Source organism: Esox lucius, chromosome 10, assembly GCF_011004845.1.
Source record: "Esox lucius isolate fEsoLuc1 chromosome 10, fEsoLuc1.pri, whole genome shotgun sequence".
In the NCBI taxonomy this organism is placed as follows: Eukaryota; Metazoa; Chordata; class Actinopteri; order Esociformes; family Esocidae; genus Esox; species Esox lucius.
This window is the reverse complement of record NC_047578.1, coordinates 12,095,728-12,118,660: the sequence shown is the minus strand read 5'-3', so window position 1 is coordinate 12,118,660 and position 22,933 is coordinate 12,095,728. Positions and strand designations below refer to the sequence as shown.

Sequence of the window (22,933 nt, the reverse complement as noted above, 5' to 3'; positions counted from 1 at the left end):
TTTCTGAGCGTTTGCCATTCAGAACAAATCCCGCATTCCGGAGTCTCTCTCACAGGTTTTTCCTGTAGTTAAAGACCTTGGCTCCGGAGCGTTCTGGCAAAGTGTCAGAGGGCGAGATACAGACCAGAGTTCCCCCATGTCGGGATCTGTCAAAACACTCATAAACCTGTCCTCTCCCCACCGAGACCGAAATTGCCACGGTTACAGATTAAATACACAGTTGAACAGACAGTATTGCATGGCGAGGAAGGCAGGAGTACAGTACAATTGTGTGTGTGTGAGTTGAGGGGTACTATTTCAATATACTGTGTACAGTGAATGTATTGTAATGTGTCTTGTCAAGTGCTTTTAAATTATATTTTCGTATGTTACGTGGAAAACAAGGTTTCCTATTTGTACAGAGGTAACAGCAGTTATGAGGGAGACTGGTATACTATGTCAAACTGTCTTTATATATAAGAAGCTGCTTCATAAATGTAAACATGATTACATTTTGAAAAACAAATAAAAGAATAACCCTGTAGCCTACAACCTTCGTTGTGGTTGGTTTGTGTGTTTTAACCCAGAAAATGGAAATGACAACTGTATCCATTTGACAAGCGTACTTTATTCGTAAAGATCTTTTGAATGCTCACATACAAACCTACACACGCTCACTCTCATAAAAGGGTTGCATAAAAGACATGATGGTCAAGACAGACGTGTGAGTCTTTGAAACCGAATGTACAGCACTGTGTGGTCACATTGAAAGAACAGTAAAAACCTCAGACAATTAGGTGATTTTCAGAATAAAATTAAGACTCATTGTGGACAATTGCACGTCTTTGAAAATAACTGACTTGAACTGAAACAAACTAAAAATAATTCATTGATATCTCCAGTCACATACTTGATACACAGTGAATGTGTACAAACATTTACTGTAGCTGTCATCTCCATTTACTTTCCCTCCAATCAACTTGAAGCGGAACATGATGGAAAATATCAGCCAATCCAGTGAATGGAGACCAGGAAGTAAATCCTAACTGATCCTTCATTATTCTGTGCTTACTAAAACATGATGGAATACATTGAGAAGTCACAACAAACAGCAAATTCAGATATTTCTCCATAATAGTGATACTTCCTTCATATGTACAGTATACATTCGGAATAATAAAGCCTTTTTAGTGCAGTGAAATTAAGTGCTAAATCTTTTTTTTTTTTACCTCTGACATAGTTTGCTCACAAGAGTATGACTCTGTCATATAGTACAATACATTAGGCTGGAATGGCCTCAACATCACTTAATCCTTACTCCAATGCTCGGTGTTTCCCCTGACTACAGATCTAGGATCAGTTTATCCATACCCTAATCCCCACCGTAACCTTTTAGTGTCCACGGGACAGTGAAATCCTCTGCCCCCTCCCATCCCATCCCATCACTGTGTGTGGCTAGCAGAGTGACTGGGAACATGAACTGAAAGCAAAGTCCTGTAAAGTAGCTACTATTGACTGGCTGATTGACACGGATGATACCTACGGATACTGAACACATGCTGCAGTGATAATGACGCCTCATCCCCAAAGCAGAAAGATGATGTAATATGGAACAAAGCCCAAAAGATGACATCATAATATGGAACAAAGCCCAAAAGATGACATCATAATATGGAACAAAGCCCAACAGCTCTGACAGTAAATCGTAAGCCTCACAGCAAGCAATGTTTTAGTATTTTCCCCAAAACCGGAACCGACCCATCCCCGGTCTTACACATTCATACCATTAAAAGTGCAATTTTCCCCACCTTATTTATCGTCTAGTTTCGGAATCCCACCCCCCCCCCACCTAAACTGAAATCATCCCTAACCCTGACTTAAACAGAAGTTCTGCAAACACCAATTCCCTGTGACACCTCTCAATCCCACTTTCCCTCCTCCACACTCCCCTGACCACCCCGCTACTCCATGTTGTCGAAGTTGAGGACGTGGCCGTCGAAGTGCGTGACCACGTGCTTCTCGAACAGATGCTGCTGGCAGTCCAGGGGGAACTGCTCCGAGCAAACGGGACACACCTTCCAGTGACTCTCCACATGCTGCTCGAAGCTCCGCTGCTCGAAGTGGGGGGGGAAGATCACCTCGCACAGCGGACAGCGCTTGTGGACCTCCCCGCTGGGTGGCGCAGGTGGACGACACGGCGTGGAAAGGGGTTAGGTGTCGGGAACATTTCTAAAGCTGGGGTGGATTGTCTGTGTGAGGTGGTGTGTGTGTGTGTGTGCGGTACCTGGAGTCAAAACAGAAACTGCCTCTGTTGTCGGTATGTCGGCTGTTGCCCGGGTGATTACAGGTCGGCTGTTCCCCATCGCCCACCTACAATACATACACACACCATTACTCCACACACACACGCGCGCGCGCGCGCGCACGCTCGCACACTCTGAACACTGATGTCTCTCTCCAAAGGTTAATGGAGCCAGAAAAGAGAGGGTCATGATACCAGTGTATCAGTAAAGAGCAGGGTGTGTGTGTGTGTGTTGCCCTCCCACTACACCTCATCCCAATTAGGGACTGGGGTGAAGATGCCACCTATCTCCCCTACTTTCCTCTCTCATCCCCCCCTCTCTGGCGATCTCTCTCTCTCATTTGGAGAGGATAATCGGATCCTAAATCTGCGCCTAAGGACAACCTCCACCAATTAGCCGCCTCCAGACCCTGCTGTCAGTCTAAAACTAACGAGCTCAAGGAGAGGAAGACACTAATTAGTTTTTTATTTAAATTAGCTTTCCTCTACTAACTCTGGTCACCCTTGGGTCCTCCTGTTTAAGAGCAGGGGAACCAGGAAGAGACAGCGAGGAGAGGCGGAGGGCGAACGAGAGGCAGACGAAGAGAGGACGAAGAGAGGTGAAAGGTTCGTCCTGTCGACGGGGAACCGGTCAGCTCTGCTGTAGTTGTTGGCTGGAGGTGAAGGTGGCGCCGTTCTGTTTCAGCGAGCAGCGTGATAAAACGGGCAACAGCCACGTTTTTGAGAGCTTGACAATCTCTGCAGTGTGACCCGGCCTTAATGTTGTGTCGCAAATGAGAGAAAACTAGAAACCAGGCAAGTTCAGCCGGCCCAACATTCGAACCCGGATCGCCCACGTGAAAGGCTGTGCGGTTAACCACTACACCACGGAGCTGTATTTTCTGGGTGTCAGTATAGCCTCTTGTCTCTATCATGAGCAAATCCTAATTTGCCACTGGCTGTTTTAATAGTTAATTGGCCATTTGTGAATGACATTGATGCAATTAAACTGACTAAGGTTTCTTCCCTCCACCACAAACAGCGTCTATGTATTGCGTTTGCCTCTGGCTGTTTTAGCAGCGTATCAGCCAGTAATAAGCTTTACCGGTATCTACTAACTTACTGGAATAGTCATAAGGAGCAATTGCTAGCGAGTCTGCCAAAGCTATTTCATTTCATGGCAAAACAACATACTTTTGTCTTTCATTGGTGAATTACATTTATACAATAACCATCAATAAAGGCAACGATAACTAACTTTTTCATCAAGTTAAAAGACGAGAGAATCGTGAATCTATCAGAAATAATAAATGTTGTTGCTCTCAATAGATTCAAACTTAGGTCGTCCACGTGAGAGGCACTGTCTTCAACCACTACGCCACGGCATTACACGTTTCAGCAGTCGCTAGACTTACGATTCTTAAACTGACTAACGTTTCTTATTAAGTTTACCTCCACCACAAAAAGCATCTATGAACTGTATTGCTTTTGCCACTGGCCTTTTTAACAGCTTATTAGCCAGTAATAGGCTTACTAGTATCTACTGACTTTCTAGGAATAATCATAAGAATTGAGCAATTGCTAGCGAGAATGAAGACAAACTATTCCATGCCAGAAAAAGTCACAATATAAGTTTTCGTCAATACTGAATAATTCACAATGCGTATTTCGCTTCGCCTGCGAGGAGATACGAACTCTGGACCTATAGTTCACAAGTCCGCTTCTCTAACCACTACGCTATTTAACAAGGGGTGATCGGGCAGTCAGTCAGTCACTCAGTAAGAGACATTCGCTCTTCTTAGCCGGCTCCGCTTACACGGTCCGGCAAAAAAAGAAATAGAGACACTGACAAAGGATTGGATGTGAACAGAAATGGACATAGTCTTATATGTTTTAGAACCCGGTCTGTCTGTTTGGGAGTGTTTTTGTGTGTTCCTGTTTTACTTACTGAGGACTAAACCTAATGTGTGTGTTTGTGCGAACCCACTTTGTGTGGCTCCTCTGGGGGGTGCTCCAGTCCGTCAGGAGGGCTCATACTCCGTGAGGAGGAGGGCTGGATGCAGACCACCTCTCGCTCCCACCCTGCACTCGGGGGGGTTGAGAGGGTGGCTGGGGGGGCACACGGACCAGGAACCTCAGGGGGTGGCCGGGGCATCTGCTCCGGAGACAGGGCCCCGTCTGCTCCGTCTCAAGAAGACACAACAACAACAACAACAACAATATAGGAAACAGGAAGAGGAGAAAACACCAATAACACAGGAAACAGGAAGTGGTCTCAAGAAAACATAACAACAACATTAGGAATTAGGAAGTGGAGAGAACAAAGCAAAACCGGAGGTCTCTTAACACGGAGAGAGACGCGCAGGTGTGGGTCAACGGACAGATGTGAGGGAGAGAATTCAAGGAGGTCTGGAGAACAGAGAAACGTGAGATTGGGAGAGACCACATACGCTGTAATCAGCAATAGATTGAGCCACAGTTCTACAGAGATGAGGTTCTCACCTCGTGTGTTCTCCGTGGAGTAAGGGTTCCCATACTGTAGCTCTGCGGGTCTCTGGGGAACCAGAGGGGGTGGGGAGGGGTCCTGGGGGTAGGGTAATGGATAGCGGAGCAACACAGGCAGTTTGACTTCTGACCCTTGACCTTTAGCCTCCTGCTCCCTCTGTTTGCCCTGGCAATGCTGCAGCTTCTGTGATGGGGTCAAGGACATGGCCAGTGAGAACAAAACAAATGACTGGAGAACATCTCGGCACAGAGGAAAACAAGGAAATCAGAATGTTCCGAAACTAATGACATGGGACATGCTTTTATTTGGACTTTATTGCTTTGAGTATAACTGAGTTAAACATACCTCTGAGATAGATCACCCTCCCAGACATACACGAAAATATTCAGAGTTCTCTGCATTTAAATTCGTTTTTCCCCCCACTCCTCTACACATCATTCACCACACTTAAAAGGGGAATGCTTTTCTTAAGAAGAAAATGAGCTATATATTAAGATCACTAAACTGAAATATCCTAACTGGGTAAGTCTAGTGATGGCCAAACAAGGCTTCATTTGCGTTATTTTAGCAGCAGGATATTATGCTGCCAGCACTCAGAGTTTCTTTTTCAAAATAAAAGCCATCATTGAAATCTAAAAGGCAATATAGTTAATCTGTAAAAAAGAACAGACAAGAACAACATTGGAACGGACATTAAACATAAAATGTACTGACTAGATTGTTAACTACAGGTGCTGGTCATATAATTAGAATATCATCAAAAAGTAATTCCATTCAAAAAGTGAAACTTGTATATTATATATTCACTTTTTGAATGGAATTACTGACATAAATCAACTTTTTGATGATATTTTAATTATATGACCAGCACCTGTATATTGCCTTATAAATTTCAATTATGGCTTTTATTTTGAAAAAGAAAATCTGAGTTAGCGCAGCTCGCATAATATCCTGCTGCTAGAAGAAGGGTAATGTAGCCTCAAATGGCCATCACTAGGTAAGTCTCCACCCGACTCAGTTAAAACTTAGTGGAAGCCCCTTAAGCAGCAAGTACAAATGTGTGGGAGTAGGTCAGTACTTCGGCTTAGAAAGTTCCATTTACGTTTTCACCAAAATGTTTTGCCCCATGCCTACAGAATCTCCTGAGCTGTTTTTTGGGCATACTTAAACCAGAATTCAGATGTTTAAATGCATGAAACTCTAAAACACTGACACAAATTAACGGGACTACAGGTATAGACTGTCTATAGGCAACGTATGTATATCTGGACCTGGACTCGGAACCAGTAGACCTGAATGATGTAGCAACGTCCAGTCTGAACTCCCCTTTACACACACCGAGACACCTGTCCTAGATCTGAAAGGATCCACTGGTTCTTATGTAACATCAGCAGCAACTCCAGGCTTCTCTTTCATAGAGCTTCCAAGTAATTATTCTACCTGCTATAAAAATCTATTCTTTACTGTTAAGAGATGTCAAAACTCAGCTCACCTAGCTCTCACAAGCTTGCTAAAGGTGTTCCCCCGCTCGCTCTCCACTCCCCTCTCTCGGTCTCCCTCTCTCCCTCTGTCTATTCACCCCCCCTCACCTTCCCTCCCTCCCTGACACTTCCCTCTCTCCTTTCTTAACCCCCCCCCCCCCCATCTCTCTTTAGAGGACTTCATTAGTGCAGGGCTATTCAGTTTAACATTTAAACGAGGTTGATCGTGGGGTGAAACAGACACACAGAACGGCATTTGCCCAATTTAATGGTTATTGTATAACGGCAGTACACGGTTAGGTGTATTTTCAGTCTTGGGGACAGGGAGGCAGCTATAGAAATAGCAGTAGGTGTTGCAGTCTGTAGCTGTGCAGATTTCAGTGGTAGCTCTATAAAAAATGAATGAAAAAAAAAAGAATTCGTTGAGATTTGGTTAAGTAGGTGGAACGAATCAATGCGATAGGGTATGAAACACTAGCATTTGTCTAATGAACATATTCATTTTCCTTTCCAAATTAAAAAGAATTACTGATAACTCAGCTTGGCCTCCTATAAGGGTATTGTTTGTATGGTATATAATGGACGTATGAAATGTTAATGAAACAGACTGTTCGTAATTTTCTTATTAACTTTCTGACCAAGTCATGCTGGATTTGGATTGGTGATGTCCTCCTACAATGGACCCACTCCTGTCTTTAACATTTGAACTGGTGATTGATGTGCATCGGAGAATCGGCCCACTCGTAATATCAACTAAAACAGACGAGAGCTCCTGGCACCACAGTTCGGATGTTTTAATAGCCGTGTCTTTGTAGTTCCTGAGGCCAGAGGCTCCAACAGCCCTACAGTACGTTCATAATACCTCCTTGAGTTGGTCCTTCTCCCGGAGGGCCTCAGCCAGACTCTCTTTCAGCTCTGTCACCTCCATGGCCCTCTCTGCCATCTGGATCTTGACAAAGGAAACATTGGGGGGGGGGGGGGGGGGGGGGCTAACTTTAGAAAAACATCGGCATTATACGAGACGAAAAGAGTCAAAACATTAACATTAACAATGGAACCACATTAGGCACTGGAAAAACTGCCCACAAACATTGTACCCATTGGCCACAATGCACAGAGAACATACGAGCCATGTAAGCCATTACGATACACGACCATCCCAGACATTCTCTAAGCCCTACACTACAACCCACGTTTGACTGGTTAACAAGGACGAGTTCAAAGTCGGGATGAAGTGTTGGATGAATTTTTTTAGCCGGGTGATTGTTTCTGTATCCTAACTCCCCTGAAGTCCACTGACGCCAGCGCACAGTCACTTCTAGTGTTAATAGCTTGTATATAGCCCCTCTATTTGGATGACATGAAACCTGCACCGTGACTGATACATTCTGAAGAATCTGCTGATAAGGCATTCCAGCACTGCACTGCCACTTTAAGAGAGTGACACGTTCTGCTAAGACGATCAAACCAAATTGTTTGTCTTTAATGAGAGTATTGGGAGGCAGGGGCGGGACGGCTCAACAGCTGATTGGGAAGGTAGGATACTATCACTGGACATTAACCATAAAATAATATTAGAACTGCAAAAGGAAATATTCTACACCACATATTAAACTCCATTCACCCTGAATGAAAAGACTGAGCTGTGAGTTGAAGACCAATGAAATCCGACTACTCCCCAAGCAAGCGGACAAGCTCTGTCCTTTGAGCTGGACTCTAAAGCTGACTAGCTTTTAGAAAAACCCTGAGCCGATGGGGCTGATATTAAAGTGTACCCAGTAGTCTGGAGCACTGGGGAGTATATAAATCAAGCTCTGACCCTGTCAGATAGTTTACATGACTCTTCTAATCTCAAACTACTACAAAGGCAGTCTGTCCCACTACAGAGGGCTAAAATGGTGCATTTCTTTCAATTCCTCCCGTCTTCTCCACTTCTCTTCTGCTCTGTAGTTCTCTTCCCTCCCCTTCCATCCCCTCCATTGTGTGTGTGTGTGTGTGTGTGTGTGTATTATAAACAGCTATAAAACATGTGGATCTGCAAGTCTGTCTTTCTCAGGAGAACATATCAAAGGAGAGACCCCACTATTTACTGCTCAAATAAACACAGTTAGACACAAGAAATCTAACATACACATTTTGGGTTTTACTATCTTTCAGGGTGACCCGAAAAAGGCATTCCCATTCAGATAATACTTTAACCCTGTGCAGAGCGTGTGAACTGTGAGACTAACCCTGAATCGCTCTTCCTCATTAGCCAGTCTTTGTTTAAGCGTCTCGTTGATGGCGCACTGCTCCGCCCACTTCTCCTCCATCCTCGCCAACTCCTCCTCCACTGAACGGGTCTCTTCTTCCTCCACCTCCTCCACACTCCTCCCATCCTCCGCCTCTTCGGCGCTCCTCCTCTCATTCTCCACCTCAACCCAGCTCCCCATCTTCATGCTCATGCACTCCTCCTCTACACCCCTGTCCTCTTTACTCTCCCCATCCACACTCCCCTCCGTCTCGTAATCCTCTCCTCCACCCACTTCCCTCTCCACCCATCTCCCCTTCTCCCCAACTCTCATGGTCTCCATGCCAGAGAATGTGTTGCCCTGTGTGTCATTGTGTGTGTGCTCCCTCTCTTCTGCCACTGAAGTGGGTGTGTTGTGTGTGTCAGTGTGTTCCCCATCTTTGTCACTGTGGTCAGGGCCAGAGGGTCTCTCAGTGGCTCCTCTCAGGGCAGCTGTAGTCAGATTGCCTGCAAACACGCACAGGTTTGAGGATTTAGTATTGCAGCGATCAGTGTGTGTGTGTGTGTGTGTGTGTGTGTGTGTGCGTGCGTGCGTGCGTGAGTGAGTGAGTGAGTACCTGCTGTAGGGGACTCTGGACTGGGTGTCAGTGACTCCTGCGTGGTCTCAGTAGCAGCATTCCTTTTGGACTCCTAAAACACGAGAGATGACCAGTTTAACAAAGCAGTGGACACAAGACACACGACTTGGCTGATGGTGAAATGACACCCTGTTCCTTTTAAACAGGCACCAGGGCCCTGGACAAACGCAGGGTTGCCATTACAGACAAAGCCCCTGTCAGGTGCAGAGTGCCTCCCCCACTTAGAGACCTGCCAACCTTCAATCATTTTTATGTGTAGCACTTGAGTGCGGCAGGAGCACAGCTGACCTTGGACCTCACATCGCCACGCACGACACCCACACAGCTCAAATCATTGGCAATGCCCTTTTCAACCTAACAGTGATCTATGCAGGAGGCTTTGAGGAGGTGGCCTCAGGGATGAGTGGAGACTATAAACTGTTAGAAGTACTTGGCTGCTCTTCAGAAATTAACAAAAAATAATTACAATCAAGCTTCACCATAGGGCCTAAGGTCTTCTGGCAAGGCTCCTGGAGGGTGTCACCCAAAAGTATGTCAATTCCATGAATCTATACCTAGATTCTCAAAGTATTTTGAACAGTGTGGTGGTCACTATAAGATTATTGGATGCTGAATGGATAATGAGGTGGTCATAATGTAATTGAGCCCCCCAGTGCATAATCATCAACGGTAATTATGACGTGTCTTTATGTGGGTAGCATAGTCAAACTGGCTTGTTTTGTTGCTGTATTCTCAGAGATTACAGGCAGTTATCATTATCTCAGAGACTGATGGCAGTTATTCATCATTATCTCAGAGAACACTGGTAGTTATCATTCATTATTATCTCAGAGACCACTGTTCACCATTATCTCAGAGACCACTGTTCACCATTATCTCAGAGACCACTGTTCACCATTATCTCAGAGACCACTGCTAATTTCGAACTTTCTACATTTCTTACTGAGAACCGGCAGAATCATGCGTATACAGACTATCCTTTACAGCATATCAGCCTTCATATGGTACCACCATTGACCTGGATTTACCTACATGCCACGCAGAACTCATACAGGAATTAGTACTGGGGTAGGAAAGTTCAACCTAATCTGCACCAAGGGAAAACTCCACCCAATACTCCACCAGTGTGCTTGTGCTGAACACTAACTGGCAATATGACAATGAGGTGTACTTTCAGCATTGAAGAGAGGCAGACAGGCAGAAAGACAGACAGGCAGAGACAAACAAAAAGGCAGACAGGCAGGCTGAGTGACAGGCAGACAGAGACAGACAGGCAGACAGAGACAGACAGGCAGACAGATAGGCAGACAGATAGGCAGACAGACAGACAGGCAGGCTGAGTGACAGGCAGACAGAGACAGACAGGCAGACAGATAGGCAGACAGACAGACAGGCAGGCTCACCCCCTGGGCCTCACTGAGCTTGGCCACCTGCCTGCGGAGTCGCTGACACTCCCTGTACTTCTCCTTGTAGTGCTCAGCGGCCATGTGGAGTCTCAGTTTCAGCTCCTCCACCTCCCTCTGCAGCTCCACCTCTGCCTCCGAGACCACACCAGCCCCCTCACTGGAGGTCCCCACACCCTGGAAGGAGGCGGGGAGTGGGACGCGGCAAGGACAGACAAAGGAGGAGAAAAGAAAGAGGGGGTTTCGAGGGGGTCATAGAGGAAGACAATAACAGTCAGTCACTGTACTGGAGTAATGACGACGACACGTCGACACGTTTATAGAAGAGGCCCGGGCCTGAAGCTACTTCCTGGTACAGCTGCATGAATGTCTCTGTGGGCGTCTACGATCCCCTCACCACTTCCTGCCGGGGGGGCGTCCTCATGCGGTCCAGCTGTGTCTCCATTCGCCGGCACTCGGCTTGGGCGTCAGCCAGACTGGCGCGGAGGGCGTCTGCCTCCAGCCTGGCACGATAAAGCTCGGTCATGGTGCGGTCGCGGACGCTCGCCGAATCACGGAGCTCTGAGGCCAACATGGCGGCCTGCTGGCGGGACGCCTGGAGCTGCTCCTCGGCCTGGCGGAGCTGCTCCCTCAGGCGAGACATCTCGGCCTGGAGACAGAGGGACGGGTGTGACACACAGACTGGTGACGTGAGGCCTGGCGTCCAGCAGCTACCTCAGTGGAGCTGTACCTTGTCGACAGCCTGGTTGTGCAGCTCTTTCTCCAGGCTGTCTCTCTGAGTGACGCAGGCCCGCAGCCTGTCCAGCTCCTCCTGGAACTGGGCGATGGTCACCTCCCTGTTCAGCTCCACAGCCTTCAGCATCTGCAGCTCCGCGCTCAGCTTGGTGTTCTCCAGCTCTGTGCTGCGCAGGTGGGCCTAAACAAACACACACACACAATTATAAATACACACACAGAAACAACAAAGTCAGACAGATGCGCGCGCACACACACACACAAACACACGCAGTACTCTCACCTTGTAGAGGTCCCTCTCGTCCTTCTCGTTCTTCAGTTGAGTATCCAGACTGTCCTTCTCCACTCTCAGCTTCTTCAACCTGTCTCTCAGACTGGACCACACAGCTGAACACATCAGCTGATCTACTACATTATTATTAACACCAATAATGTTCGCCCACAATCCCAGCTCTCTGTTCAGTTAAGAATCAATCGTGTGCGCGCCTGTTTTACTCTATTGCCAGAACCAGTATAGTAACTAGTATTATAACTCACTGCAAAGCTGGCAGTGCGAGGACGTTTTGTTGGTCCTCACAAAAACGGTTTTAGGCTTCTGGCGACATTAAGGTAAGGGTTAAATAGAGGTTCAGGGTTGAGTTAGTATCGGGGGATAATGGATAGGTTTAGGGTTAAGGTTTAAAGATGTCATGATGATCATCCATCTGAAATCCTTGGTGATTCTAGTAATAAAACACCCCCCTCTCCGAATGATCTCCTGCACGCCTGAACCTCATATTGATGGGAATTGTGATTGGCGGTGCTATCTGAGACAGGGTGTGGTCTCTGTTGAGAATAAAGAAAACTCTCCTATTTCATAGTAGTAAATGACCATAATAACTCAGTCAACTACAAAGCTGGAGTGAAAATCCACAGACACTTTACCCTTTCTGGAGTGAGATCCACACCTGTGCTTTAGAGGACATAACAGATACTGGAGGAATACATTTTGATCCCAAAACATCCGTTCAGCGAAACACGTGCGGGTGCGTGCGTCTCCTCACCAGTCCAGCTCTGTCTCCTTGTGCACTCCTTTCTGAGTGACTTCCAGCAGGTCCTCCTCCAACTGTCTCACCCGGTCTGTGGCCTCCTGAAGCCTTCGCCTCACCTCCTCCCTCTCCTCTGACAAGCCCTGGGAGGAGCGCAACAGCTCCTGCAACCACAACGCCGGACCAGTCAGATGTCAATCACACTGTCAGTTGGCGGTTTTGTCATTTTTGTAATGGGCGTACGTGCAGGGAGTACTGTCCTAATGTCTTTAAAGGGAGAGGAGAACAGAACAGGATGTCTCGTTGGGGTATAGGGGTGAATCTTGTTTCTGGTCCAGCCTGTGACCTGCCTTGTTGGAACATGCTCATGCTGAGCAGTAGAGGACATTAAATCAACCAGAATGCATTGCACTTGACAGACCAGCACGCCTACTTAAACACCCCCCGATCTCTCAAGTCAAAACACACACACACACACACACACACACACACACATACGCCGCCAATTTGACTCGCAGCTAAATATTTAACTGTGTGACCACAAATGTAAATTTAGGCACAACTATGTAGCATTTTAACTTCACTAGATTAAAAAGTTTTCATTACGCAACTAAACCTTCCACATACTTCTGGTACAAAACAAATGACCAAAGTAGGCCTCTGACCCACACACACACACACACACACACACACACAAGTGCAGAGGCAGAAGCACACAACAAACCCCTGAAACAAAGCGGACACGTGTACTATTTCAAAACTCGAAGAAACACGTGGACACAAAGTTGCACATCCAGTGGCATTGTACAGGTAACAAACAAACACTCACGTACACACACATGCACGTGCACACACACACACACACACACTCTCCCTGTGGGCTTGGCTCCCTGGATGAATGATTTAACTACAGCCGTTTTGTAGGCACTTTAGCAGCGCATTAAGACCTTATAAAATGTGTCGTCGTAAAATTAGCAGCCGCAAAATATGTACTTATGACATGTTTTCATGTTCCAGTTCAATCATATTTTCATCGGTACTGCACCAAACAAGAGCAGTGGTGACTATACTCAAATGTTCTGATGTACTACAAAAACTCACACATCATTTATTTATTAACAAAAATGCTTGGTTAATAAAGAATACGACATTACAATCCACTCCCTGTGTAAATGTTATTTATAGCAATGTTGTCCATCATAAAAACAGCCAGGTATCAACTTCATGTGCAGGAGACCAGCAGGGGGCAGTGAGAGACTGGGTTCCATTTCATCATTGTCCCGGGCCCGCCTCCTCCTGCCCCCCCCCACCCACCTTCTCCCTTCCAGGTTTTTGCGAATTAACTCTTTATATGCAGGTTACAATGTCATAAAGATTGCCATTCACTGAACAACAAGGTGCAAAAAAAGACAACGTAAAAAGACTCAACATCCCTGTGGAACCTGCTGCCCAGTATGGTTTTGAGGTCTAGGATCTAGAACACATATCCACCAAAAATTCACAAAACGGGAGAAACATGGATGGAGAAACTACAGGAAGAAATCTGAATATCAGACCAGTGTAAAATAACCAAAATAAAGAAAAACCCTGACTATGTAGTGATTTGCCAAAGTATTTTTCAGAGTCCAATGCAAAACCCAAAAGAATGCATGCAGGATTAAGACCTAGCTGCTTATAACCAAAGAGCTGTTCAAATTTCACAAACGGATAAACCTAGAGAAGAGCCTCCTGAACCAGCTAGTCCTGGGGCCCTGTTAACCAACCCAAACGGAGCCCAAAGAACACCAAGAGAACACCAAGAGACCCAACCAGCTCACGTGAAAACAAAGAACTACTTGACACATTGTAAAGGGTTAACAAAAAAAGAGGCAATATTGGAATGCCCTAAAAAGAAACAACACAGTGGCAGAATACCAGACCAGTGTGAAATAACCAAAATAAAGAAAAACCCTGACAATGTAGAGATTTGCCTTGCTATTGAGAAAGGCTGCCACAGACTGACCTGACTCTCAATAGAAGACCAGCTGTGGACATACTGCCCACAAAATGAGGTGGAAATGCAGCTGCATTTTCCAATCTCCAGACACAATTTTGACTACTCAAGTATACGACTCAAGTAGAAACTCCAATATCTGTTGAGTGAAATACCGAAATGTGCAATCGCAACATCAACTGTTGATGTGACTGTTTGCAATTACAGTGTCGCAACTACAGTGTCTTCAGGAAGAATCCAGACCATTCAGTTTTTCTATTGTTACAGACTTCATTTATTATTGATTATATTATACATTTTTGTCAACAATCTACACAATACCCCATAATGACAAAAAATGTTTTTGAAATTTGTGCCAATTTTTGAAAATATAAAAAACGCAGTTCAAGGAGTCACTCCCCATCCAATATGACAAAGCTTAAAACAACCTTTAAGAATGGGAAACTTCCCAAATCTAAGTTTACAGGCATATCCAAGAATGCCAAAGGAGCTTCTACAAACTGCTGAATACTTTTACCTTTTCAAAATTAGTATACAATTCTTAAACCATTGGATTTCTCATTGTGGAGAATTGTGTGTAGATAAATAGGCAAAAATTAAATAAACACATTTTAACAAATTGCAAATTAAATCTAGAAAAGGCACAAGATGTGGAGAAAGTAAAGGGGTCTGAATAATTTCCTTAGGCACGGTAGCTACACCACTCTACATAAACTAATAATAAAACTGTTGATGTGATTTTATCCTTTCGAAAAACCATCTTGGTCTCTTACAATTTTACTTTAACCAACAAAGCCAATTTTAAATGAGTTGAGAGGGAGAGCTTCCTGGAGTAGAATCGCATGCCTGAGTCATGTTTCTCACAAAACCTGGCAGGGCCTTTTTCCCCTCAGGCAGTTTTGTGAACACTTTTTTCTCATTCCTCACACGTTGGAAAAGAGGTTGCAAGCCATTGGCATTACCTCCATGTTAGGGGGGGGGGGTGGGTGCAGATGAAAATGTGTGTGTGTTTGCCTGACATCATATTTGCTCAATCTGTGGTTGAGATGGCATCGGCCTGACGCCAGATGCCTGGGAGACCACATCTCGTTAGTGTTCTGGCCCAGTGAGTAGGCTCGTTAAAACAGGACAGAGGGACGGGCGCGCACGCGCGCACGCCCGCACGCACACACAAACACACACATGTTCAAACACGGACACAGATCATTTGTGAACTTCAGGCCTTTGATGTTTTGATGCTGTGATCAGTGAAGGGGAACGGGCACCGACTGGACTGTCTACGCTCACAGCGCCGCGGATAGCCTCGTGGTTTAAGTGTTTAGCCCGTGGCTGAATGGCAGGGGGCCGTCTCCTCCCCCCCCCCCCCCCTCACTCACCTGGTTGTGTGTCCGCAGGAGGCTGCAGGTCTCCCTCTCCTGCTCCCTCTCTCTGTGGAGCCTCCTGTGCTCCTCCTGCAGCTGCTGTTTCTCCTCCTGCAGCTGGTGCATGCTCTTCAACAGCTCCCTACACTCCTGTTGCGCCTCATCTACGCGCTGCTGCTCCCCAGAAAACAGGAGAGGAGGGGATAGAGGAGGAAAATAACAACAAGGAACCTCAAAAGCATTTGGACAGTGACATTTTTTGTTCTTGTTGGCTTTGTATTCCAGCACTTGAAATGACACTATACCTAGCACAGCATTTCTCAACTGGTTGGTCGCTAAGCAAAACCTGTAGGAAATACTGAACTAGGAGGTTAAAGTGCAAGCTGTCTGTGTGTGTGTGTGTGTGTGTGTGTACCTCAAGCACACTGCTCTTGGTGGTCACCACCAATATATCAGAGTTGCTGTCGTCCTCTGTAACGGTGAGACAGTCCTCGGTGGGCGTGGCCGGGCGAAACAGGAACGGCGTGCTGGCACCTCTGATGTCACCCGTGTGTGTCACGTAACAGAACTGATAGAACTCCCCATCACTCTTGGGGACATAATAACCTGAAGAGGAGGCCCACCCAGTTGGTCAGAAAACAAGGGATCACTTCCAGCAACAAGCACAATCTTACATTTATCTCCAAGGCCGAAACCCCAAGGAGCAAGCAACAACAGTGTTGAAGCACAACTAAACCTCACCACGCCAATACCTCATTACACCAAAATCACACCTCACCACACAACCACACCCCAACACACAAAAATACCTCACCACAGCAACACCTCACCACACCAATAAAATAAAGGATGTGGTTTTTATATACACCTAGGAGTTACTTTAGTCCATCCCACATGTCCCTTGGTTGGTTTTCACTAACATACTAACATTATGAAAAGAATCTGTTAAAAAATGACTTTTCAGGTAAGAAAAAAAACACTACCCAAAGTTTCTCTCTAACAACTGCAAGCTATGTAAACGTGAACGTTTCATGTATGTCTCAACCTGTCACCAAATAAGTTGGTTTGAATTTGGTTTCAGTATTTGACCTGGGTGATATTATCAAGTATGTTGGGGACAGACGCATTGAACCTGCACAAGGAAGGTGATGTGCCTATCTTCAGAAGTAAATGTGTGTGTTAGGGTGTACATATAGTGTGCGTGTGTTATGGAGAGTGGGCAAGTGTGTGAGTTGAGCTATTTTAAGTGAATGTGTGTTAGGTTGAGCGCGTGCGCGCGTGTACCTTGGAACACCACAGCCATGTGCACGGTGCTCCCAGGCTGGTAGTTTTCTGGCATGGGAGACCACAGGAACGTATAGTAATCCCTGGCTGTACTCCAGCCCACCTACAGACCCACAGAGGAGGAGAACCCAGTTAAAAACACAGACCACAGTGTTACCTCATACTGACAGGCTGGTGTGGAGCCGGCTGCAGGATGTTTCGTATTTAGGCCGGTGGTTCTCAAACCCCTCCCCGGGGGCCCCCAGCTGTTCAATCCCGTTGACCTTTAGAAGAACCAGTAAGGCTGACCACATCTGTCAATTAGCCATCAAGCCCTAGGTTAGTGAAATGGATGAGGTGGTCCTTCTCAGGGTCCCCGACCACAGGTTTGAGAGCCACTGGTTTGGTGGATTAGATTTGACCGGGTCACGTTGGGCCTGCTACGCACTAAACACCATCGAATATTATTTAAAGATCAAGACAGACAGGAACCTTTGACCATATTTAGACACTGCCTTTATAACACTCCAATAACAGTTTGAAGATAGGTTAATGACCAGAACATTAAAGTCCAAACCCTCACTGCTTCCCAGTTCTCTGTGACGTGGTGGGAGGAGGTGCGTTTTGGATGACAGAGCGGGGCAGCAGGGTTTACAGTAGGGGTGTGGGCCTTGTGTGCAGAAAGGCACCACATGGCTTTGACTGAAGCCACGTGGAACGCCAGGCGGTGGACTTAAGTCAATCCCAGGACACATGCAGTCGTTCTGGCGGGGTGGCCAGTTGGGGACACAACATCCTGCAGTGGCAGCAGCCATCCAAGAACAGGTCGTCTACCCTGGACTACAGCTTCAGCAGACGAACAAGCACAGAAACGGTGCTAATTTTACACCAACTTCAGAGCGGTGGACGAGGGAACTAATGACGTGAAAGTGGTTTAAGTGACAGGTGATGAAAGGAGGACAGAATCATAACTCAACCAAACACTGTAAAACTGTCCCATACGATTACACTCTGCCTCCATCTACCCCTCCTCTCTCTCTCAAACACACACACACACACACAATTCTTTTTTTACACCCTCCTACATATTTTAGGTCAACGGTGCGGCGATAATGCACCAGTGACGGATAAAAAGAGGCGAATGTAGTGTTCAAACTGGGGTGAGCGCGACCACTGGTTCTGACCCGATCTCTGTCCTATTAAACCTCCCGGCCAGTATCACCTTAATGACGTCCATCCGCTATCAATGCAATGACAACTTTCAGAGTGATGACTGCAGGCGTGACGATAATGTCCTGGGCTGGGGTGATAATGTTGATACGATATTAATTGGTGTTATATTATGAAGGCAGGTAATGCATGTCCGAATTTTGGTGAAATTGATGTCTCATGTCATGACACTACACACCACCCAAAGTCAAGGGAGAACATTCTTTATACATTTGAATACATGTTTTAATGACTCTACAGATTACGATATTTCACTGAGTGAGCCTGTGCGTATGTCCGACTGTTTTGTGAGCATGCACGCATGTATGTGTTTGCATTTGTCTGTAGGGAAGTTTGAACACATAAATAATGTGCTAATTGTATAGGGTAGTATTGCAGGTGACTGGAGCTTGGTTTGGACTGTTCAGATGACTCAGCAGTCGTTTTATAAAATAATCACAGACGAAGCTTCCATCCATCATGACTCAGAGCCGAGTGCACACCGGCCAATGACATGTTAATTACACGCTTGCTACACGGGTTTCTCCCAGCTAGCGCCACAAACATGCCACAACTCCGCCACCCCCTGAATCAGGGGCTTTTTCCAGCGGCATTGAGGTGTCTGTGTGTGTGTTTCACATCAAACGTTGAATCTTTTTGGAGCATGGAATTGGAAGACAAGGAATGTCAAAAAAACTCATTCTAAGTGTTATTTAATTTGATGGATGGCTGAGTGTGTTAGTGTACTGATGTCAACGCGGCCTCCTCAGGGCCTTGTGTTGCCAAGCCCATGTCATAGAACAAGTATCAGTGACAGCATTCAGCCAGTAGGGGGTGTCTGTGCCTAACCTACAGATCACTGAACGTGTCAGAGAGCATCAGGGTGGGTCGGTCGGTCGGTCGGCCTGTCTGTCTGTCAAGGGTAGCATGAGTAAGTGCACAAGCATCTCCACAAGATGTGTGTGTCTGGAGCTCTCACGGTTGTGCAATCGCACCAACGAAACGGGCTCTCTCGCACGCACCCGCAAACATACACAGCAAGATACGGGGTGTAATGGCAGAAGAAAAAAACATTAGGTGATGACAGATGAAAGAGTGAGTAGGAGGAAAGTGGAGGGAGGGAAGATTGAAAAACAGACGTTCTCTTGACAATTTCTCCTGCGGTTGATTTTCACTCTTCGATGCCAAGCTTTTCATGGGAAAAGCCAACCACCTCTAGCTGCGGAAATACACGACGAAATACACCCCCCCCCCCCCCCGTGATGTTTTACCATCAAAAAGATTTAATTAGCATAGATTAACCATCTACATTTTCCAATCGACATTTTCCGAATAAACCCAGCATCTTTATTCTTTTTTAATTGAGCTGGGTGGATTTGAAGTAACCTCTTAAAGGAGGATAAAGTGTGTGCTTTGTGTGTTTATGAGACATTAAGCTTCCTCATCCACATTTCCTGTTAATTAAGTGTGAGATTTGATGGCCCTGATGAAAGACAGAAAAGAGAGAGAGCAGCATGAGAGGGGGAGGGGCAAGAGAGAATGAAGAAGATTGAAAGGAAGAAATTATTACAGATGTGTGTGTGTGTGTGTGGGGGGGGGGGGTAGAAAGATCTGGCTCAATGACTGAGAGACAAAGCTGAAAATAACCGACCATGATCCCCCCCCCCCAGCAAGACCTTACCGTTCTCCCTGCCTCCCCGCACATTAAATAACCACATCACTGATGAAAATATCTCTGTAGAAGGAAGCAGGGAGAAGAAAATCAGGTCGATGAAAGGCCCGACGAGGCCTAATCCAATGGCCTATCTATTGGTTGGTTGGTCATGACTCAGAAGACATAAACCCCCCACAGGCTGTACAGTACATTGTCAGGGAATAACTGAAGGATCTGAGTCCTGTAGGTGACCAGCAGGGGTGGCCAATATGGATGGTAGAAACGGTATGCTGATGGGCGCCAAGGTAGGGCATTGCCAATACAGTCTCTGCTGTGTCAGGGTTGAGCACGGATTTAGCGACAACGTAGAATGGCTAGGAAATACCATAAATCGCTGAGATGTTGTAAAAGGCTGTTTTCTGTTTCAACATAAACAAACACACCTCTCACATGCTTTCAGTAAGCAACAAGTCAATCAACAATTAATTAGACTGAAGGGGGCTTCCTCTATTGTTTGGACATTAAAAAGGCAGACCACTAGCTGAAAACAGCTAGCTGTATAGTATGTCGGGTGACAGTGACACCAACAACATCTTGTGTCCCCCAAGATAAAACTCACATGAGTATTAGGAAAGTTAGCGAATGCATTCAGAAGCGATACGTTTATCATCGACCAGTAGTGCCAGTGTGCAATGAGAGGTTCCAACACAGACAAGTAAATAAGCAGCAGTTCCTATGACCAAACAAAAGGCTTTTTTAATTATTTGAAGAATAATATTGTGAACTGCATTGCTGAATGTGTCGGCAGTTACTTGAATTCGTGTTGGAATACAACATTATTTTGTAAGAGTCTATCTGTTCATTGTATTGTTCTGAAGTTCATTGTATGTGACATTTGGCATAATAGACAGCAGAGAACCGCACTGTAGAAACCCAATAATTAACTCTTAGAAGCGTGTAGTTACCATCCCAGACTCTTACACTTTTGTAACAGGTTTAACATGTCTTTAACATGTTTTTTTATTGCTTTAACATGTTTTATTGCAATTAAAGGAACAATGAAATGCTGTGAGATACACACACACGAACACGTTACCATCCCAAATTTCAAATATACTGTGATATGGCCTAAAAATCTTATCTCCCACTTACTTATGAAATTACAACTGGCACTACATTCAGCCAATCAGATGGTAGATTTCTATAAGCTACCTTAACTACAATAATGAGCATGTTACCTTAAAGATGCCAACCCAGTCTTTGGGGTTGGGGGTGATGTAAGATGTGAGTGTGTAGCGACACTCCAGTGCTGCCTGGGGCAGGAAGCTCTTCCCAACGTTTTGGAAGATGACATGGGCAAAGTTTGATGTTTCCATTACTCCGATGCCACTGCTGGGCGATGAGCCTACCACCTGAAACGATGACATCATATCCCGTTTTTCACTTCATTTGTCTGACCTGCAGAAAACGAGATAAAGATTGAGTGACCTAAGGAAGAGACACATAAAATGTATGGTTATTCATGCATTTTGTCTTCACCCCTGAAAAGTAACTGATAAACATTTAAATTGGTTGAGTTCACTGTTAGGGCGGTTGTTGTTACGCAAAGTACTTGTTGGATACCGAAATATTAACTGAAATGTAACAAGGAGGAATTTCCTAACGTAAGCAAGAGATCATGTCAACCGCAAGCAAAAAATCTGAAAAGCATGAGCGCCAAAACCAAAACAATCTAATTTAGTAATAAGGCCAGCACAAGTGAAACTTGACATACTCAATCGGAGCGGCTAGCTAGCAACAGACAGCTACTTAACAGTGTAACGTTCCCTCCCTATTTTCAGTCATGACTAGTCTGCATCTGACCAACAACACGTTTTGCAATGATTATGTACAATGTTGCTGTTCCTAGAGAACATTTTCCTAACGTAACTGTCGGTGATAGTCGGTGTCAACTGATGTTGCTCGATTAAATTAAGTACGCAATAACCTTCAAGGGGCCTTACCTAAAACTGATTTGACAACAAGCTAGCGAGCTGATCTTGCAGGTTAGCTTGCTAACGCGTTAGCTAGCAATAATCCCAGGGTTATCTGTTTCTCAGCAGGCCATAGCCCATTGCAATAATAGGTCAATCACAGCCCTATTGATTCCACTTGAGCCGATTAATTACCTGTCTGCTATATGAATCCAAAAAGCAACAAATGTTTTTGAAATCCTAAATTTGACAGTCGTTGTTGTCACATACATTCAGTCCCGGTTGTCAACGAATTGAAGATGCTGATGCTCTTCCTGAAATCGGAAAACTGATGCTGTCACTTCCGGAATGGGCTGGTGGTGCTGATGAGACCAATGCTTCCAATTGCACGTGTTTAACCTCATTGGTTGCACCACGCGTACATTTAATGTGATGTCATTTTCAAAACATTTGAGAAAATGTGAAGTACGTAAATGTCAGGATATTTATGCAGTTGAATGCATTTGGAATAGAAAAATGCGTGTCAAACACACAGTAATGCTTAACTCCCCAATAGCTTGCAATTTCATAGACGCAGACACGACTTCACAATGACATATCAGAATAATCGAAAATTAAACAAGTAATTACACAATTTAAACAGAAGTACATTCAATATCGCGAACCGTTGTAATCCTTTGTATCATGAATTGTAACCATCCTGTAGGATTCTTGGAGTGTTCATACTAGATTTTTCTTATGCAATTTTTATAGAAAATAATCTAGTAGTTTTTTGTGGCTTTTGGTATAGGACCAGTCCTGTATGATATCTACTAGGATTGCCGTACAGGATTTTCAAAGGAATACATCCTCCAATATAAAAACTCAAATTGGAAACATGTAGGTTGGTTAGAAATCAGGTATTTCTTCTCATGCATTTAGGAACATGTAATGCTCATTTTACTTGCTGAACTGTTAGAATTGTACAGCACGGCATGATTATAAAGTTTATAAGCATATCAAGGTTCCCCTTATCTTAAAATATTATTTCACTTTTTGGTTTACTGCTGTATGTAAAAAATGATATTACTGTAGCCTATAACAAACATACCGGGTGTTTCTCTACAGTGGAAGATATGAACACACAGGATGTCCCGCCTTTGAACGATTTTAATTAGCTATTTTTCTTGCCTGAGACTCTTGAGTGGTCCAAATAGCGC

The 22,933-nt window shown here is 45.2% G+C and overlaps 1 protein-coding gene across 8 annotated transcripts; it reads right to left on the bottom strand.

The window, feature by feature from the left end:
* Positions 1 to 587: 587 nt before the first annotated feature.
* tax1bp1a (Tax1 (human T-cell leukemia virus type I) binding protein 1a) lies at positions 588 to 22,088 on the bottom strand. Of its 8 annotated transcripts, none has more exons than XM_013135613.3 (17): positions 22,005 to 22,088; positions 21,000 to 21,219; positions 16,920 to 17,022; positions 16,051 to 16,241; positions 15,651 to 15,809; positions 12,297 to 12,445; positions 11,537 to 11,627; positions 11,249 to 11,434; positions 10,916 to 11,167; positions 10,519 to 10,695; positions 9,095 to 9,167; positions 8,479 to 8,984; positions 7,110 to 7,196; positions 4,763 to 4,949; positions 4,248 to 4,447; positions 2,264 to 2,349; positions 588 to 2,151 (listed from the first exon to the last, which is right to left on the bottom strand). In XM_013135613.3, the coding sequence occupies exons 2-17, from the start codon at positions 21,189 to 21,191 to the stop codon at positions 1,941 to 1,943; spliced, it is 2,850 nt and encodes a 949-aa protein (XP_012991067.2). In that variant the 5' UTR covers positions 21,192 to 21,219; positions 22,005 to 22,088; the 3' UTR covers positions 588 to 1,940. The 8 variants fall into 8 exon arrangements, with proteins under 8 accessions (XP_012991067.2, XP_019905913.2, XP_019905916.2 ...); XM_020050354.2 differs by having other exon boundaries at positions 7,110 to 7,190; positions 21,930 to 22,068; XM_020050357.2 differs by having other exon boundaries at positions 4,248 to 4,438; positions 15,651 to 15,806; positions 21,930 to 22,068.
* Positions 22,089 to 22,933: the final 845 nt, after the last annotated feature.

Excerpts from the sequence above, each read along its gene's own strand:
- tax1bp1a (XM_013135613.3), bottom strand. The coding sequence starts at position 21,191 with ATGATGTCATCGTTTCAGGTGGTAGGCTCATCGCCCAGCAGTGGCATC. Across the intron at positions 11,435-11,536 it reads ACGAGAGGGACCTCTACAAG|GCCCACCTGCGCAGCACAGA; the intron begins GTGAGAGTACTG and ends GTGTTTGTTTAG. Across the intron at positions 4,950-7,109 it reads AGAAGGACCAACTCAAGGAG|AAGCTGCAGCATTGCCAGGG; the intron begins GTATTATGAACG and ends ACCCCATCACAG.